Consider the following 19,912-nt stretch of genomic DNA (forward strand, 5'->3'; position numbering starts at 1 on the left):
AGAAAAACGAAATTTCATGTCCTGTCATTGTTATACTGTGCTGGTAGCGTGCACTCTTTAATTGCACGCGCAAATGCGCCGGCGCGCGCTGTAAAGAAATGCGAGCATGCAACGTCGTAAATGAGTAAGTTAAGAAATAAAAGTAAAATACCAATAAATTACGTTATTGGTACGTCATGTGTGTTGCTATTTATCAGGAGCAGTTTCCATGTTTCCACCAGCTCTTCTAAGTATTGTGTATCACCATGGTAGCCTAATTGTTGTTGTTTCCATAACAAAATGCCACTTACTGGTTATTTTGTATATTTTTATATGACTGTGGTGGCTCATACCAAGATTGTATTAACAAAAACTAGTTTGGGACTGCTATTTAATAGTTTAACCTCGCAGTGCCTACTGTTTATCAGTATTTTTCATATTCTTACACATTTTTTTTGTATGTTAAGTAAAGGGGGACAGAACTTGTGTGTCAACAATTTTTGTGTAAACAAATGTATAATAATAGGCCTATATGATTCCTAAAAAGGTGGGTCGCGGCTTGATGACCATGAGGAAATGTGGGTCCCATGGCCGAACTATTCAAAACATCATTCAATGTTGTGATAATCGTAATTAATAATCACAATTACAATTTCAAGGGAATAATCGACAATTATGATTTTTGTCATAATCGTGCAGTCCTACTTTATTCAAATAAAATGTGAATGCATTTGACATTAATTGTTGTTTACTTGTTTGTTTATATCCATAATTAATTGATACCTGATTCCCTTACAAGAATTTTTGGCTAAAAAGTCACTGAATCGTTTCGGATCGTATCTTTCTAAATGAACCAATATCGTCCTTGAATCGTATCGACAACCACGAATCGCGATACGAATCGAATCGTTGTTAAAACGAATCGTTACACCCCTAATGTTTAATTGTTTAAAAAAGACAATTACATTTATTCATATAACAATATAACACACAGATATGTATAAAACAGATGAATATTTTCAATTTCTTTGCTCTGTTATTCTAGCACAGTAATGTTTTGTGTGAGTGAAACATGCCATTCAATGAAGCCTCTGCATACTACGTTTTAATTGAGGGTTATTTTTACCGGTGTCAAACAGCACATCTTCCTTTTAGTTTTGTCACTGGTATGCAAGACATTTAGCCTTTCATTCTCACAGTTTATGCTTTCACAACCCAAGTGCACTTTTCTCTTTTTTTGATAAGTGTTTTATTTTCCATCCCTAACTGTGTAGCCTAGCAACAGGCAGTAGGCAACAGTTCAAGGCCTAAATATGTTTTTCTATGGAGGAGGAGCAAATGCCACGGTGAAGAACACTTAGTAATTTAAACATCTCAGGAACCAAACATCTTTTGCAATACCTGCCTCTACAATTTGTTTATTTCATTTTCCAGAAAGCCCCAGGACTCAACGAGCGCTCGATTCTGAGGCTTTTGTCCTGTTTAATACTTACAGAAACTTGGAGTCGTCTTCTTCTTCTTCTTCTTCTTCTTCTTCTTCTTTTTCCCCAGAGAGACCAATCACTTGTGCTCTGAGGACACCAGCTTCAACCAGACAGATAGATCAAATCCCCAGTGCTCTTACAAAACCCAATTCTGGGACCTCACCTCACAGCTTCTGCTCCGGATGACTATATCTAGTCCGAGCAGATTTCCTGCAGATAGGGATTTAGATCCCTCAGGTGAGGCGGAAGCTAATTTCTAGACAGGAAAGGTGTGAATTTTGGATAAACTGATGATGGATAATGGTAAACCCTTGGCTGAGGTAAACATCTTTCATTTTACTCAGGAAGTTGCTATGTGATCCTTTCTTAGTTATATTTTCTTTTGATTTCAGTCCAGATTGTGAGTTGATACTGACACATGGATCTGATTAACAGCATTTTCTATGCCAATTCAGTTTATTCACAGTTTATTTTTCTTCTCAATGTTGTTTAGCTGGCATGCAGGTAGCTGTTTGTGGTAGCAGATGTTTCGGTGTCATGCATTTCATTTAGTGTTTCAGGGCAATTAAAAAGCAGAAGATTGTTCTGGATCTCCAAAGTATATCTAAATAATGCATTATATATACAGTCTTTACACAGCAGACTGTTTTAATCCATTCGTAATGATTTAAAAGCCTCTAGGATTTGTTTCCACTCAGAAAGCTAACATGTGTCATGGGATTTGCAAGTTCTCTTGGGAGAAATTAAGATATCATCCATATGTATTATTGTTCAAGGGATTTGCTAAAGCATATTTAAGGCTTATTCATAAACATAGTGGTTCATTTACAGTCTAGTAAATGAAGTGTAATTATTTAAATTTCAGACATCGATAATTTATATTTTTGTATCATTTGTATACTTTTAAAGTATTTTGAATTAGTTTTCATTTTAATTTTAAAGCTTTAAATATTTTTTTTATATTATTTGTATTATTTTTTAATGTATTATTTTATATCTGTAGTGCTAGTAGTTTTAGTACTTATTTCAAATTATTTAAATTACTGAAAACTAAACTACTGAAAACTATGTTAATAGTTTCAGTTGACTATAACAACAATGGTTAATACATGTTTCACAGACATGCTTCATGATTTAAAACCGAATTGAACATATTTGGGGTTTTTTCGCACAACCAAAGTAAAAATGGCACAGAAAAAAACCCCTCAAACACAGAAACTCAAAGGTCTTCACGGCAACCCATCAAAATACAAGATACGTATCAATGTAATACTAACACTAACTGTGCATTCACACCGCCGCCGCTCTCGCCGCCCTGCCAACGACGCCGTAGAAAGATGCGGGGGACGCTCTGATGTAGATCGAATTACTTGACCGCGTTCTCTGGAATCCTTTCAAGCGGAGGACTTCTACATTCTGCTTGCTTGCTGCAGAACTCATTGCTCATTACCATAAAGTTGACCTGACTTCGCCTCACCGGAGCTCGCCGCCGACTCACATTGAAAATGAATGACTTCCGGCCACATTGACGCTCTCGCCAGCGGCGTGAACGCACAGTAATACAAATAAATTATCACCACACACACACACACACACACACACCCCCCCCCCTGAAAAAAATCCAATGTCAACAGCCTGACAACGTATGTATTCATTTCATACCTAACACAGACATCACACGTCATCAGCGGGCACAGCAACCGAAACAGCAGCCACCTTTTACAGTTCGTCCTGAACCAAAACAACGAGCTTATGCTGCTATCACACCATAACTACTGTAATTTGGAAGAGATGAAAACCTGTGACGTTATACTCAGAGCGGTTCATGACTCGAATTTATGCGTTTCAATGGCAACACTATCAATGCCAAAATGAATGTTTTTGTTCATTATTATTGTAATGTCATCTGCTTTGAGACATGAGGTAGTTTAACGCCGTCTCTCGGCGCTATGCAAACTCTGTGTGCGTTAATGTGTTTTGAAGAAGTCGTGGCTTTGGAGACGCTCTAAAGAGGAGGGTGGGATCTTATGCTTTCAAAGCTAACTTGCTATTGCTAGCCGCTTTGAAAATTGCCTACCCTACCTTTAACATTCTAGTAACTACAATGAACTAATTCCTTTAGAATTATGTAATAACACTCGAGTCATTACTAGTGGGTTACCATTGTCTTCACTTTAGAATTTATTTTTGATTATGCATTATTCACATTAATTATGAACAAAGTAGTTATTTATTAGCTAATAGTGAACCTCATTCAACTGAACACTGTTACTCATTAATTTGTTAATAAGAGTTTCTTGTTAGGTAATAGCAGTTACTAGAATGTTACTCATTTGTTCCTGTAGTTATTCATTAATGATGGAACAGTATTCTAAAGTGTGACCAAGAAATCTTATCCCATCCGGATGTGAATGTGTGTATTGTTTCACAATGTTTTTCATTACTCATTTTGACCTTCGTTGAATACTGTAACTAAAGCTAAATTTCTCCCTGTCCTGCCTGATGCACCTTCATTATGAATTTATACTTTCTTGCCAACTTTCTGGGTAAAATAATAACAGTTGGTGGTTCAAGCACTGCTGGCATCCCATCCGATTGAAAAAGAGAATGAAATTATAAAGAGCGTCCAGTCACAGAAAGAGCTCAGAACGGGCAATTTAGTAGCAGCATCATGTCAGGGCCGTATGCAGGGTTTTATAATCAACGAAGTCCCAAATTTTAGCAAGTTAGGTGGGTTCGGGGACATGCTCCCCTAGGCCCCCCCAAAAAATGGATAACAATAGCTTTAAAACCATATCAGTGGGCAGTAGATTATTTGTCAATTCTTGCTCTCTACTCATCTCCATCACTCTTTCTTTTTCTCTCAGTTTCACTTTTCTTATCTTGCCCTGTCTCTTCCCCTCATAAAGATGAGCTTTGACTAATAGTCTTTTCATTTTCGTCTGTGTCAGTGAAGAAAGTAAACGTAGGGTCAACTGATTTTTTCATGGATCATTTTCTTAAACATGTTAATTTACTGAAGGCTACCAGGACAGTCAAGTAACCAAGTTTATTAAATTCATTCACAATATGTACACTTTCATTATTAATCTAATGCCTAATATAATGAAAACGGCTTCATTAATGTTTTTTGTCCCCTCACGTTGACAGTTACTAATTATTCCATTAAACGAATCACCCAAATTTTAGGCCTAATTATTACATTACATGAATCATGTAAATTATAGGCCTATTTTTAATTACTCCGATTGTATTCGTCTGAAAGAAGAATGTCATGTACACCTAGGATGACTTGAGGGTGAGTACATTTTTGGGTGAACTATCCCTTTAAAGTAGCAAAAAGATGTCATGGACATTGAACCATGGTGCTCATGTGGAAGATGCAGGTTTGAGTCTGACCTGCAACACTCTGAAATAAAATGGCAAAATAAACAAAAAGCAAAGAGACCATTTGCAAGTTCTCCATCAACACAAGAGGGTTGGCTAGTAGCATAACTACTGCTGATTTCATAGCCTTCTTTGTCCTTAAAGTCATACGATATTAGACATGGCCGACTACCTTCTGTCACTGCGGCTAAACCGAAGCGCTTTTAGATTCATCATAGCACAGTTTGGCGTTTTCTCAGGTGATTAATTTTCAGTAAAACTTGTTCCGCCGTTACAAACAGGTTGCAACCATTTGAGCTCCCATTTAGCAGTGCGGTTTTAATTACGCCTGTCTGCCGAGGGGGAGCAGCAAGCCGACCGTCTGCGAGCCACTCAGACATGGAGCACATATGCTGCACGAGGGCAAAATGAGTGCCGGGTGCAAATGGAGGGAAGATGAGTAATTCATGGCACGGAGTCAAGTCAGTGCGGCCGGATTGTAATTTAGTCCCGTTTGGCAGTGTTCACCTGAGTGCCAGCACAGCTTACAGCCCCCATCATCTCCCATGAGATGTCATCATGACTCAAGAGCGCACCGATCCCTCTTCGCATTCCCCTCGTATACTTCTTATTTGTTTATGTGTTCATTTAGGTCTTTGCTCTCCGTCAAGAGTAATTCTGCCGTCTGCGCGGTTTAGGCATTAGGAGTGCAGTAGTTGAGATGGCAAACGTAGTTTGATGGAGTTGCCTTTTACAAAGAATTGACTTCTAAATTGTCAAGAAAAAAGAGGAGATGGATCTAGGGAGATTTTGGTTGGTGTTTACCTCGCCAATTTCTGTGTGAATTATATTGTCGCGTTAGCGGCGTATTGTTTGTCGTAGGTCACCTTGGTGAGTAAGCATCTGCTCAGAACGATAAAGTCATGTAAATGTTGTGGTTTGGATGGATGCTGGTGTCCTCTGCAGGCTCTTAAAGTCAACATGAAACCCCCTTCACAGTTTTACTTCTGTGATGTGACGTATTTTAGAGTGCAGAAGGATATTCAATTCGGAAAAATCTAGGTTGGGATGGCCACTCAAACTGACATTTGAGAGAATGACATTTCTGAAAAGCTAAATAAATAAATATACAGCATTTGCTATTTACACACAAGATTCATTTGTCAATGCAGGATCAAAAAGGAGTTTTGTTTTTTAATTATATATTCATTATATATCTATTTAAATGTCAGACTTAAGTGAAAATGCCTTTTGCAAAGTGAGTGAAGTTTTATGATACATTTTTTATGTGGGTATGGGTAGTATGACTTTTCCACATGGAACAAAAACAGTGTTATTATGAAAATGCCAAATCTGTTGTTGTTTTTCCTTATAATGAAAATGTATCACTGACTGTCAAGTTCAGTGGCAATTTTGCTTGGTTTTTTACACACACACACACACACACACACAAGTCAAGTCACCTTCATTTATTTAGCGCTTTTAACAATACGAATTGTTTCAAAACAGCTTTACAGTGATTATAGGAAATTACAGTAACAGAGATTGTTTTGGCTTTACAGCAGCTCTAGAATAAAGTTATTATCCAGCTAAAGTTAGTTTTGATTGATTGATTCACTTCCATTGCGAAGATCGTTAGTTATTAACTTAGGGGCCGCTAACACGACACCGTTCTAACAGAAAACCCTCAACGCATCAAGTGTTCAGTCCATAGGTACTGTATGCGCGTTTTAATATATATGTGCACAGGTGTGTAGTCCTTTACAATTCAACACATACACCTGCACATACATATACACACACACACAAATGCACTATCCTAAAAATGCCTGTCGCTACTTGTCTATTGATTAGCGTTATTCAATTAACTGTGATCACTGGCTGTCAATTTTTCAATTTTGCTTGGTTCATCGCACACATATAGAAGGATATACTAAGATATCCTAATATATGACACTCAGGAATATGTAAATTGGATACATTTTGGTTTTATGTTGGATTTAACTAGAAATACTTTCTTTGGTCAATCAGCTTCAGAAAAAGAAAAAAACAGCCTGCGCAACATGAAAAGTCATGCTAATTGAATCTGAATGTTTTCATCAATATTTTATTTGACATTTACTCTACAGGTTTAGATAGCACATTGCTGTGAACCATCCTTGTGAGCGAAGAGGGATTTCATCAGTTATTGGTGAAGTTTTTTCTTGTTGTTGAAGAGGTTCCCGCAGAAGTGTCTATAGCCTCCAGAGGGAACGCAACTGTAGAGGAATCAATGGAGGATGAATGTACTCATCGCTCTCCTGTGACAATGTCAGTGTCAATGTTTAGTTCCCTTTCTATCACTCTACTGTCAGAATTCTGCCATAATAAAACACTACTCACGTGGCACATCAATGAGAAATGACACTTTATTTTACGGCACAGACCACCGCAGTCTGCAGCTGGGATGAATCAACTGTTATCTGAAATCATAGCAAAACGGACAGAATTCAGAGCTGATGCAAAGCATTTTCCTCCATTGTGAATGTAAGAAGAGGAGCGCTGAACTCTTCGCTGTGTGCCATTGTTTTGCTTTGTTTGAGAGGTAATTGTGTGTTAATGAGATGAACCCATGAGAGAGATTTCAAAAGCAAATTGAGTTGAGCAGGTGTTTGCTGTCTTTGCATGTGCTTCAGTGTTTTAGATAATTAGAATTGCATTGTATTCCAAAATATTCCCCCATTCAGTTTTGTCTTTTTAATTTAGCTCAATTGCAAACTGTAAACTAATCTTTTCAGCATAATGACAACCAAATAACATGCACTTGTGTTCATGAGCACTACTGTGGATCAGTTTTGTTTCCCTGCAATAATAACATTAATAACAGTGTTGTAGAAGCAACTTGGAAATTACAGCTTGTCAAACTACAAGCTATTTATAATTTAAAGTGGTTCAACTAAAGTCAAGCTACTCTTTTGAAACAGTAATAACTACACTACAAGTTAGCAAAAAGTAGCTCTATATATATATAAATACAAAAATTTACATCATGTAATATATTTAATATAGTTTTTATAGTTAAATATAATATATTTTTATAGTTATATAATTTACATGCAAACTACTTTCTAGCAAAAAATTCAAGTGAATACATGAATGCTTTTAATTATGGTGACCATATCCGACTTAAACAGATTAAATCACAATAAATACAGAAACTAATTTATATAACTGAGTGCAAAAAAATATTGAATTAAATTAATTGATTCATTAAAATGAATCAGACTGTTTAGTACTACATATGACAGAGTTTAGGATGAATTGATTCATTGGGATGATTATTTGGGAGCTGAGCTCGCAATGTGGTGGCAGGAAAACAGCGGTAACAAGTGGAGGAAAGCGCTCGAAAAACAACGGAATAAGAGAAAAGTCGTCTTGTTGTGCCTTTGGATTTCAGAATTGGAATGGCAAAAAAAGATGGTCTTTTTTTTTCTTTTTTTTCTGTGGTCAAAGACACAATTTTAAGCTAAACGCAGATGTTTATGGTTGCAAGCCATTAAATGGACAGACCGTACTGATGTGATTATTACCCTACAAATTAAAGCACGAATTTGATAGATCTACATAATATTCACATATGAAGTTTATATAAGGCATAATGTATTAACCCTACAGTAACAGCATGAAATAATATTTAAACCTATAACATTTTCCATAGATAAAATTTAAACCCATAACCTTATTATTTTACAATTCTTCATACCTCGCAATTGCGAGTTTATCACAATTGTGAAAATTGTAAATTCTAAGGAAAAAAGGCAGAATATTGAGTTTATATCTCGTAATTCTGATATATTCTCAGAAGTGTGAGGAAAAAAAAGTCAGAATTGTGAGATATGAACTCGAAATGACCTTTTTCCTCTTTTGACATTTTATTTCTTGGCTTCCATAGACCACTACTGCAGAACTGTCATTTTGTGCCACCAGGGAGGCTCTACAAAACACGTCATCGCTGTGTGCAAAATTAGAGAGTTTAGAATGAATCTATTCATTAGCATGAACTTAAACTTGACAACTGACAGCAAGAACTTCAACAACAAACTTAATATTACATAAGAGAGAGGATAGTCTGAGTGTGATTTTTGGTTACTTTCTAAAAAAAAGAGTCGTTTTTGGACTCTTTTGAACTGGACAGACTGGTAAATTAGCTATACTCAGCCTAAACTAGCAAAGACCAAGCCAGTGTAGGATTTGAGGGGATTTGGCGCTTCTTAAAAAAAAAAAAAAAAATGAAGTTAACTTCACTCAACTTCCTACTTTTAGTTAGTTCCTCTTCAACACTGATCAGCGATCTAACAGCACTGCAGCTCTTACATTATCTATGAAGATCCTCTAGTTATACTGAGCGCAGAAACTCTCCTTCACTGAGATGATCCCTGTGGCTTCAACTTTATTTCTAGCACTTATTACAATGAGTTTAAAAAAGTAAAACGTGTCGACATTTTACATTGAGTCTCTGAACTTTCCCATCCTCGTCTTGCCCTCATTCAGCAGTCAGGCAGTGAATTGAATGTGGGTTATAACCCACTCATCTGAGGTGGGGTAATCCGAGGCTGTGTGTTAGTCGTGATGTAGGCCATAACCAGATGTGGAATACACCTCCCACATGCCCTCCTTAACAGCCCTATCATGAATTATGCATATTATATGCGGTACAAAAACTTGTGGGGTTTTTGTTTTCGGGTACGAGCAAAGGCAATCATGCCACTCTCCTTTCGAAGCGGTTTTCACATATTGTGATGCCAGTAGCACTGAATTCATTACTTGGGATTTATTTCACAATTTGTGCATGTATTTGTCAAATCTAATTAGATAAGTGTGTGTGACTGTTTCTCCATTGTATTTTGTGTAGATATTCACACTTACATTTCCTTGCTTGACACTTGCTTACCATAGCAACAAGACATTCTGTTTACTGCACAGCTTTCTTTTTTACAACAACAAGATGAAACCTAGAATGAATCCATGCCATGTATTCTGAAAAATTGTACAAGCATAATATGATGAATTTGATGATTGCTATGTTTGCAGTTTGATATTTGTAGACGATGAACTGGATTTTTCACACTCTGCTGTCTTGCATGTCGCAGCTTAGGTGTCAGTACACCATGAAAGGCGTCTACAATTAGGACATGAACTATAGTCTCTGGGTTTGTCAGTGTTTGTGAGGCCCATGTCATCAAATTCTGGAAAGATATCAGGGGCCAGTTGCATAAACACAACCACTATGTCTCTATAAGTGGTCTATAACTGGTCTAGTGATTAACTGCTTGAGACTTTTCACCTGTCAACAGTGCTAAAGAGAATATTTTCACCCAGTAATAATGCATCAGCATAATGCAAAATAAAAGTCAGAAACAGAAGGATACAATGAAGGTGCGAAGTTCTCCATTACTTGTTGAAACGCTATATAACTTCAACACTTCTTTAGTCCTATTGCCAAAGATAGCTCAGTAGGCGGCGAGGTGCCAAAATAAGTCTTGCTGATTTTATCAAAGATGCCACTTCTTTTCATTTGGAGTAAAAGACACCTCTACAGTCTCCCCGGTTCAAAGCCTATGTTTTTTTTTTTTTCCTTTCTGGCGTAAAGGACCCAATGAGCGGTTTAGGGAAGGGAACGCATGGAAGCGTCTTTCTCTCCGATCGAGAGTTTTCCGCTTTGATTGCGGTGCAAAGGAAATGATTTTATTATTTGAAGTTGACTAATGTTTCCTTGTGATTACAAACCAAGTCAGTTGTGTGCAGCAAGTCACCCAGAAAAGCTGAATGGCTTCGAGTTTGACATGAAAAGGCCTCTCATCGACACACTGTAGATGTCTGCTCTGGACTTTTGGCATATTTATCATTCCATCTACACAATTCAGGGGAAAAATGTCACCAGTCATATGCTTTGTGGCATGTAGCAGGCTGATTTTAGAGCATATTTTGGCAGCGCTTTGCATTCGCTACGGGAATGTGATTTTGCTCACAGAGTCGCAGATAGTAGAAAATGTCTTTGTCACCCTTGTGGCCTGCTAGCTCAATTTAGAGAGTCTATCAGGAAAACATGCTTCAAAGGCTCCACATGCTCAGGGTCCAATCTTTGTTTGGAAAGGTCTCTCTTTGTACCCCGGGACTGTGGCCCTTTCTCGCCCGAATCCGAATGAGTTCACGTTCAACCTCTCCTTAATGTTTTTTTTTTCTTTTTAAATCTTCTCGCTTGTGGAAAATCTGTCTTTCAATGCCTCAGTCAAATGCTGTGTGATTTACCTTTCTTAGCCACATTGTTTCGCCTAGGTGTCCTTGGGTGAGCTGTGATTTGTTTAAAAAGAAATTTCCGTTTTCATTTCATCAATGTGCCTTTCTCTCGAAACCCTGAGTTGAAACTCCAGGGAATGACTTGTGTGGAAACTTGAATCTAGATTTAAAAATCCAATAAAAGCGGACCAGCGAACAGATTTGCGAGCTCTGTTCCTGAAGATTTCCCTGATTACTTTTTAAAGTACCTTTTAGCAGGAAATGCCAGAAATAGACAGAAGGGCTATAAGACTACCACTCTATATCGGCCGGTCATGCGTAAGCCTCATATTCTCATGTCTTCCCTCACGAGAACTTGGTATGGATGTATAATAATGACTAATGTCTTTGAAACAAAAAAGCATGTTAAATTGCACTAACTGAAAAAAAAAAATGCATTGCATTAACAGTGCTTGCATTTCAATGCATTGTATTTTCAGGGCTTGCCTGTATATAGTATGCTTCATCAGTAAGGTGCATACTGACTGAGTTTGTCTTTTTAAATCACCGTTAGTCCAGTAAGCCAGCGTTTTCACGTTAAGCATTTTAGAATCACACAACTGGGGGGAATCCTGGAGTGTATGATGTATCAGGGCAACCTCACTGCTGCAGCACAGCGCCACACAAGCCATGATATAAAGTTCAGGAAACAAAGTAATGTAGGTGTAATATTTGTTCTGCACATCAGCGTCGGGGGGAATAACATTATACCTCCTTTGCAGCTGAGAATGTTGCTTACATGTACACAGGGGTTAAGAGATGCCATACGCCTGCTAGGAACGGTTTTTCTTCGTGGAAGTTTTGCATTTGGTGAGCTAATAAAATATTAAAACTCAGTCGAATCAATATTTTGTGTACAGTTATTTAATTATGCCATCCAGTATCGTGGACTCGCTCTCTCTTGTTTCATACAAACGCAGCTGCTGCCATTTTGTGACTATTGTTTTGTACACACAGGTACGATTTCCAAACAGTTTAATCTGAAATCAATATCTTATCCCCATAATCATGTATGTGGCAAAATGCTGTGTAACAAGTGATATGAATGACGGTATACCGTATCTCTTAAATGTCCGTTTAGTTTGAACTTGCCGCTGAAACTGCTCTCTCCGCGGAAGCTTTGCGTTTAAACAGCTAATAAAACATTTCAACTCAGATCAATATTTCGTGTCTAATTATTTACTTATGTGGCAAGTAGCCGTGTAATAAGCAGGATAATGTACATCCAGCCGGTGGTTCTCTCAAAATATTCGCCTCTAAGAGAGAGAGAAAAATGGTTCTCTCTTACACACTGACCCTGATAATCATAACATACTTACTGCTTGCTACAGTACATTTCTGTAAATCAGTTTTTGTGAATGAATGAATCTACCTTTTGTTTTGGTCTTCGTCATCACCCGCTTGCACCACCTACTGGTTATGTGATTAACGACAGATGGGAATAATGCATCGGTACTCTACCGCTATTCCTACAGTTCCCGGATGTGCAGTGTTGAATATTCTGCTGAATTTGAAGCACTGAATTTGTCAAAATGAATTTTTAAAGCGAAATAAAATGGACTGAAAATCTCCTGTCGCATATTATAGGTAGTATTTTTGAGTCCAGAAGGTGAATACGAATGAAAGTGTGTATGAAATGTTTTCATTTGAAATATTCACTGCTTAAATATACAACCCTGTTGAATTTCAGCGCCCAAAAGTGCAAGCCCTGAAAATACAATGCAAGTACTGTTAATAATGCAATGCATTTTTTTCCAATAAGTTTAAATCAACATGCGTTTTTGTTTCAAAGACATTAGTCCTTATTTTACTTCCATAGCTTGGCCGTTTCACTTTGGTCCGCAGCTGCTGCAATGACAGTTGCCTGCAGTTTAATTAGTCACTTCAGCACAGATGCAGAATGAGACTCATAAAACATGAGCTCTCTGGCCCTGCAGCAGTGCACAAGTCTTCCCCCTGCCTCACCCCGCTGTAAATCAGGCAAAAGTCCTCTTTATTTCCCAATAAATCCCACTCACATCCCACTGCCTGCTTAACATGAGCACGGTTTGTAGAGGCCGCCACGTGCCGTTTAACACAAATACGTTTGGGCCCGTGGATTCCATGTCCAGAATACACATTATGAAACGGCAGCTGATTGGTGGTCAGGAGGTCATGAAAAGATGGAATGCTGTTGTCGATGTCTGAAACGCAAACATATATGATCTCAATCGCATCCCACTGCCTGCTTAACACGAGTGCAGTTTGTAAAGCCTGCCGCGTGCCATTTAACACAGGCACATTTGGCCCCGTGGTTCCCTAGTCCAGAATATACATTATGAAACGGCAGCTGATTGGTGGTTGGGAGGTCATGAAAAGGTGGAATGCTGTCGTCGTCGTCTTAAACTCTAACATATATGATCTCAATAGCATCCCACTGTCTGCTTAACACGAGAATAGTTTGTAAAGCGAGCTGCTTGCCGTTTAAGGCAGGCACGTTTGACTCCATGGTTCCCAAATCCAGAATAAACATTATGAAACGGTGGTCAGGAAAAGGTGGAGCGCTGCTATCAACGTCTTTAGCGTCTAACATACATGAGCTTTCCGTTACACGTGTGATTTATAGTCAACGAAAATTGTATTCAGCCCAAAATGTCCTCTCGAAGGCTAAGATATCCGTGCCCCTGGACAGCTAATTTATCTGCTGGTGTCAAGCAGGAGTGGGAGGAGGGGCGGAGAGCGGGAGGGGGCGGCACTGCGGAGAGAATGAATGTGACAGTGCTCCTCTCCGCTGTGTTCATTCCTAGTCTCATGCTAATTAGCCCTGGGAACAGGCTGCCAGAGCCAGGAGAGGTGCCTCTGGTGCAACATGATGCAATGCAGGGCTTCCCTGTCCTATATCAATGCAGAAACCTCTGTGGCTCATATCAAAGCGGCATCTTAGTTGGCTGTGTCATCCTGCTGGGCTGGATCTGTTGGTTTGCTGCGGGCAGAAACAGGTTTATCAAAAGATCTTGTTTGCCCACCGTCATCGGCATAGACATTTAACGTGCTAGGTATAGGCTAATTAGATTTAGAGCACCATACATGGTCTTATTAAATTGAAAGAAATGCTGGTGGTAGGTTAGATGAGGCTTGATGGAAAATGGGGGATCGGTCACTAAAGCTTTAGCTGGTGTTGATTCTGAAAATGGAAAAGGCCACTCTTAATCGCTCTTATGCCTGATGAAAGGCTATTGATTACAAGACTGAATGAGTAATATTGAAGGAAATATATAGTCTGGGTTCTGGTGAGGCACTTTCAGTCCTTGCTTTCAGGTCTACATTCTTTCTTGTGGTTTGGTTGCTAGGCACTTCATCAGGAAACTCAATGTGTAATTAGAATATATGTGCAGGGTTTATTTTCTGTCTGTTCTCTTACAAAGCTCTGCAAATGCATGTTTTTAATCATATGAACCATGGTACCAAAAGCTACAGTGAAGGAAATTCGCTATATACAAAAACAGGACTGCACAAGTATTTAAATTCTGTTCAATTTTTTTTTATAAATAAAAAAATAAAACACTAAAAGCTAAAATCAGTCTTTATACATGGCCTTAAGTGAATTTGGACATCATGTACAGTAAGAAAAATGGAAATTCATTTTGAGATTTGCTAAGGATTAGTGTTATTAAATTATTAGTGTTTTTTAAAGATTAATAATGTAAGATTAATAAATTAAGATTATGGAAAAGGTAATCTGTAAAAATAGGGGAAATGAGCTTAAACAATTAAAAATATTTATATTATAGAATAAAATTGACCAATACCATAATGTAAGGAATAAAAAATCTCTAATGACGGCCGGTAACCATTGCGATCTGGTACAGTATATATATATATATATGTGTGTATATATATATATATATATATATATATATGTGTGTGTGTATATATATATATATATGTGTGTGTATATATACTGTATATACACATATATATATATATATATATATATATATATTAATTCTTTTTTTTTTTTATTGTTTTTTTTATTGTTTTGAAGAAATGAATACCTTTATTCAGCAAGGATGCATCAAAAGTGATCCAAAATAAATCCTGTATAAAAAAAATCTGGTCATAATGTTTTCTACAAAGATATATTGAGCGGCATAACTGTTTTCAAAATTGATAATAACAAGAGATGTTTCTATTAGAATGATTTATGAATGATGACACTCAAGAGTGGAGTAATGATGCTGAAATTTCAGCTTTGCATCACAGGAACAGTTATTTTGTTACAATTAAATTGTGATCACAATGTTACTGTTTTTACTGTATTTTTGATCAAATAAATGCAGACTTGGAGAGCATAAGAGATTCAAAAACATTAAAAGAATCAACTGATCCCAAAGCTTTGAACTTTAGTGTAAATGCTAGACTTGTCAATCAATTAATGTGTCAAACTGACAGCCCTTAAAATGCAAACTGGCTGTTTTTCCGTATCGTTTGGCCATAATAGGAACAACTTTTTGCATTCTCTCTTTTCCACACATTTTAAAGGAGTCATAACCTAGTATTACATTGGATACCTACTGCTGTATTATAGTCTTTCAGGCCCTTCTAAAAAAGAAAAGTGGAAAAAAAATAAACACAGACCTACTTTTATCCTTATTTCTGAAGGCATTATTGTCTCGCGAGATCAATGCGATGTTTTGGCTGTCGTGGACAGATATGGCTGATATATGCAGATATGGCTCTGCACGCCAGTTGAAAGGGTTGTTGGGACAGCGTCATTAAAAATGAATTTCATCCACTGGTCCCTGATAGTTTCGTCCGATTTTGGGAGATAAAACACATTTACATGTTTTTTATGGCAATCAACCACAGAGCAAGTCCGGTGTGCACTCGGTTTCTCCATCTTTCTCGACTGAACTGAATATGAGGGGGAGAGGGGAAGGGGGGGGGGGCTTCCTGCTGCGGTGTCCATATATGGTATATCCTACTACCTCATGACGTCAAGAGGGAGCTGAAATCAAAATCTCGTATTTGAGTGCGCGTGCACGCGCGCTGGTTTATTTACCCTGAGGTAAACAAACGCTTCACTTTTAAATATCGGCTTCCCGGCCAGTGTATAATCGTTAGTCGATCATAACATACATTGATTCTCGTGGAAAAGTGAAAATTGCAGGTTATGACTCCTTTAACGTATATATGCTATCTATAGTTTATGTCATTAAAACCAGCATATAGGCTGGCAACTTTTATCTCCCAAGGGTTAGTGTTGCCTCTGACAGCTGAGGTTTCAGGATCAAACCAAACAAAGTCTGTTTGAGTATGTGTTAATTCTGTTATGCAATTTACATATTTACAGGAAATTTAGATGTGAAAGCATCTGTCAGATATACCGAGAGGTGTCTAAAAATCAAATTTTAGGCTTGAATTAGGACGACTGTTGATGAACTCTCATTAATGAATTTATTTAAAACAGAACAACATCACTTAGCACCTATTCCAGGGAATCTTACACTGAATTCGCAACCGACACCAGCTCAGGGTGCCTTCATTTTTTGTGTTTGTGTTTCTCTCTGACATAGATTCAAGAGCAGATGGAGCGCCGCAGAAAATTGATCACGCCGTCATCGGCGGCGTTGTCGCCGTGGTTGTGTTCGCCATGCTTTGTCTTCTGATTGTTCTCGGACGATATTTTGCGAGACACAAAGGTAAATCAAAGACGCGACTCTGGATTTGGCTTGATTTGTGGCTTGTTTTGAAAATGACGAATATTGCTTTTTGTAAGGTACCTACTTCACCCACGAAGCCAAAGGAGCGGACGACGCCGCGGACGCCGACACTGCCATCATCAACGCAGAGGGTGGACACAACAATTCGGATGACAAGAAGGAATACTACATTTAACTCTGACTAGACCTGCTAGCTTCCTGTGCTGAACAGCAAACTGTGGACTGCTGGGTTGGGAGGAAGGGGTTGTGGGATTCAATCAGGCTGGATTCACACCTGTGCAGCTGAAGAGACGGTGAGGAGAAGGTGCTGCCATCCAGACGGACGGGGTGTGGGATGGCAGAGCACTAGGAGAGCTCAATTTTAGACCGCTTCACCATCCAACACCTCCTGCTGGGGCCGGTTTTGTTCAGTTTAAACATTTGCTAAGAATTTTGTGCCTTGTTCTGTTCTTACTGAAGTTCCCACTTTAATCAGGACACCCACAAGCTACTGTCTCTCGAACGGTCCAAACCCTTTTTTTTTACTTTTTTATTATTCGTTTCATTTTGGGTTTTAATTGCCAGCACATCTTAAAGCTCTCTCTCATGCTGTTCTGTCTGCAGGTCTGAAAGAAAGCCACACACAAAGTTTCGATTCAAGATTCAGTCACAGAACGATCGCTTGGGTTGTTTTCATGGATTGGTTCCAAGTAATTTATTTGGCAAATTGCCTGTTGCTCTCCTTAGTCCCTCAGAGAACGAGTTAGAGATGATACAAACCATTTTTGTCGTGACCAACAACATTCAGCAGCACTATTGTGCTGTTGCATTATTTATTAGATACTGTATATGATTATAATCGCTTGTGTTAGTATTAGGGCTGTCAATTGAACACATTACTTCAATATGATTCAAAAAAATTCACACACACACACACAAAAAAAATGCCCCCTGACCAATTTTTTAATTTAGTTTTATCTAGTAATTTATAAAAAAATAAATATTATTAGGCATTATCTTTGATTATTTTAAGAAAAAAAGTTCTGCTTTACTTTTGATAAAAGTCATGTAATGCAATCAACATGCAGAAACACGGTATTTATCAATTCATGATTTGTGATATTTGTTAAAAGAACAAAATGAAAATAAAAACTCTTTTGATTTTCAAAGTTCAACTACTGGACATGGACGCAATAAAATGTGGTACTACTCATGGTGTAACGTGCAAAATAACAAAATATCACAGACCGAATATCAGCCTCAATCACACTGCAGGATGATAAGACTTATATTTAGAGATATGGAAATAAAACAAACATTAATTTGATTCGTTCGTCAGCATGTGTTGTAGTTGGTTTGATTAAAACTTTTAAACGATTGACAGCCCTGATTGTTTCATAGATATATTGTACGTGATTATAATCGGCTTGTGTTGATATTCATTCCGGCTTGTATCGCATTATCCATAAACCAGCTCCACTCACAGACTAATTTATTGTAATTATGCCCAAGCATTAAAAATGAACGCCAAAGCAAAGAAGAGCAGAACGGCTCCTGACTCAGCTGTACAGGAAGGCCGTCACAAAGATGTCCCCTTCTACGAAACGAAACATATCTATCAGACTGTAAAATAGCTTTCATTTTTAGCCTGTTCTCATTCAGTAGGCTCAGTATGAGGTCGAGGTCAGTGAGTTTCTCCAACTATTGTTAGTGCTTCTGTGCGCTTCTCATAGTGACATTAAAAAAATATTCGTAATAATGAAATAGATGGAGCCTGTATGTTGTAAGCCATACTCACAGTTGTGCCCTCTTGTTTCGGTTAGCAGCTCTTATTCTGGATTCCTTCAATCCAGCTCATGTGTAGATGCCAGACTGAATGTAATAACTCTACAATAATGCAATAGTTTCTAAAAGCGAGTCCTGAATGTTGTGTTCATCTCATCAAACATGATTTATTTTCACTTGATGTATGTGTTGGAGAAGTTTCACAGGGACACTAATGTTTCTTCACTCTCATTACAGATGTATAGAGAGTGAAATTATTACGTTATTGTAGAGTTAGTATATATTGGTGATTTATCACACTCATATCAGGCATTGTTCATATCTTTGGCCCTGCGTTCAGTGTTATAGACAATGGGACAGATGCGTATTGTTTGTGATTGACTACATGGGGGCATTTTTGAGAGTACGTTTAACATTGTAAAGTCCTTGTGACAAAATTGTTTGGTCATAGCGTTTACATGAATTTGTGTATTATTAAGTGCTTTTTTTTTTTTGTTCGTTCGCTTGTTATCTTTTATCTTAGTGTTACTCCTGAGATTATTTGGCAGGTGAGCATTATTTAGATTTGAAAACGCTATTAAATGATGGTATATTTGTGCGAGGCTCTTGTAGCTAATGCCAATCTTTATACTTGGTTATACGGAAACTTTTCCTTTTGATTGTCATTGTATGTTGTACAGGATTTTGTGGTTTTATACAGACAGTAGATTTATTTAAACATATCATGTTTCGAATGCCTACAACACTAAACTGATTGAGAATCAAGTAAATGAAAGTTAAATGATGCCCCCTAAAAAAAATGACATACACTACAGTTCAAAATTTGGGGTCAATACGATATTTTTTTAAAGAAATTATTACTTTTATTCAGCAAGGATTCATTCAATTCATCAAAAGTGACAATAAAGACATTTATAACATTACAAAAAAATAAGCAGCACAACTGTTTTCAACATCGATAATAATAAGAAATAGTTCTTAAGCACCAAATCAGCAAATCCAGCTTCACCATCGCAGGAATTAATTACATTTCAAAATATATTCAAATACAAAATTTTTATCATATTTCACTACATTGCTGTTTTTACAGTATTTTTGATCAAATAAATGCAGCCTTGCTTAGCATAAGATACTTTTAAAACCATAAAAAAATTAGAAACACTTTATTTCAATGGTCCACTTTAGACACTCTACTAACTATAAGTAACTTTGCAACTACATGTCAACTAACTCTCATTAGTAACGGTCTAGGTTAGAGTTCAGGTTATAGAATAAGTTGACACAGTTGCAGAGTAACTTATA

At 37.5% G+C, this 19,912-nt stretch overlaps 1 protein-coding gene across 4 annotated transcripts in view; it reads left to right on the forward strand.

The window, feature by feature from the left end:
* The window catches only part of cadm1b (cell adhesion molecule 1b), a 176,741-nt gene extending 158,979 nt beyond the window's left edge, over window positions 1-17,762 (forward strand). For all 4 annotated transcript variants that reach the window (XM_084419947.1, XM_084419950.1, XM_084419948.1 and 1 more), the window contains 2 exons: window positions 16,700-16,825; window positions 16,903-17,762. In XM_084419947.1, coding sequence (XP_084276073.1) covers window positions 16,700-16,825; window positions 16,903-17,021 — 245 coding nt within the window. In that variant the 3' untranslated portion in view covers window positions 17,022-17,762. The remainder of the gene's footprint in view (window positions 1-16,699; window positions 16,826-16,902) is intronic.
* Window positions 17,763-19,912: the final 2,150 nt, after the last annotated feature.

The sequence above is a fragment of the Rutilus rutilus genome (genome assembly GCF_951802725.1).
Source record: "Rutilus rutilus genome assembly, chromosome: 9".
Taxonomy (NCBI): domain Eukaryota; kingdom Metazoa; phylum Chordata; class Actinopteri; order Cypriniformes; family Leuciscidae; genus Rutilus; species Rutilus rutilus.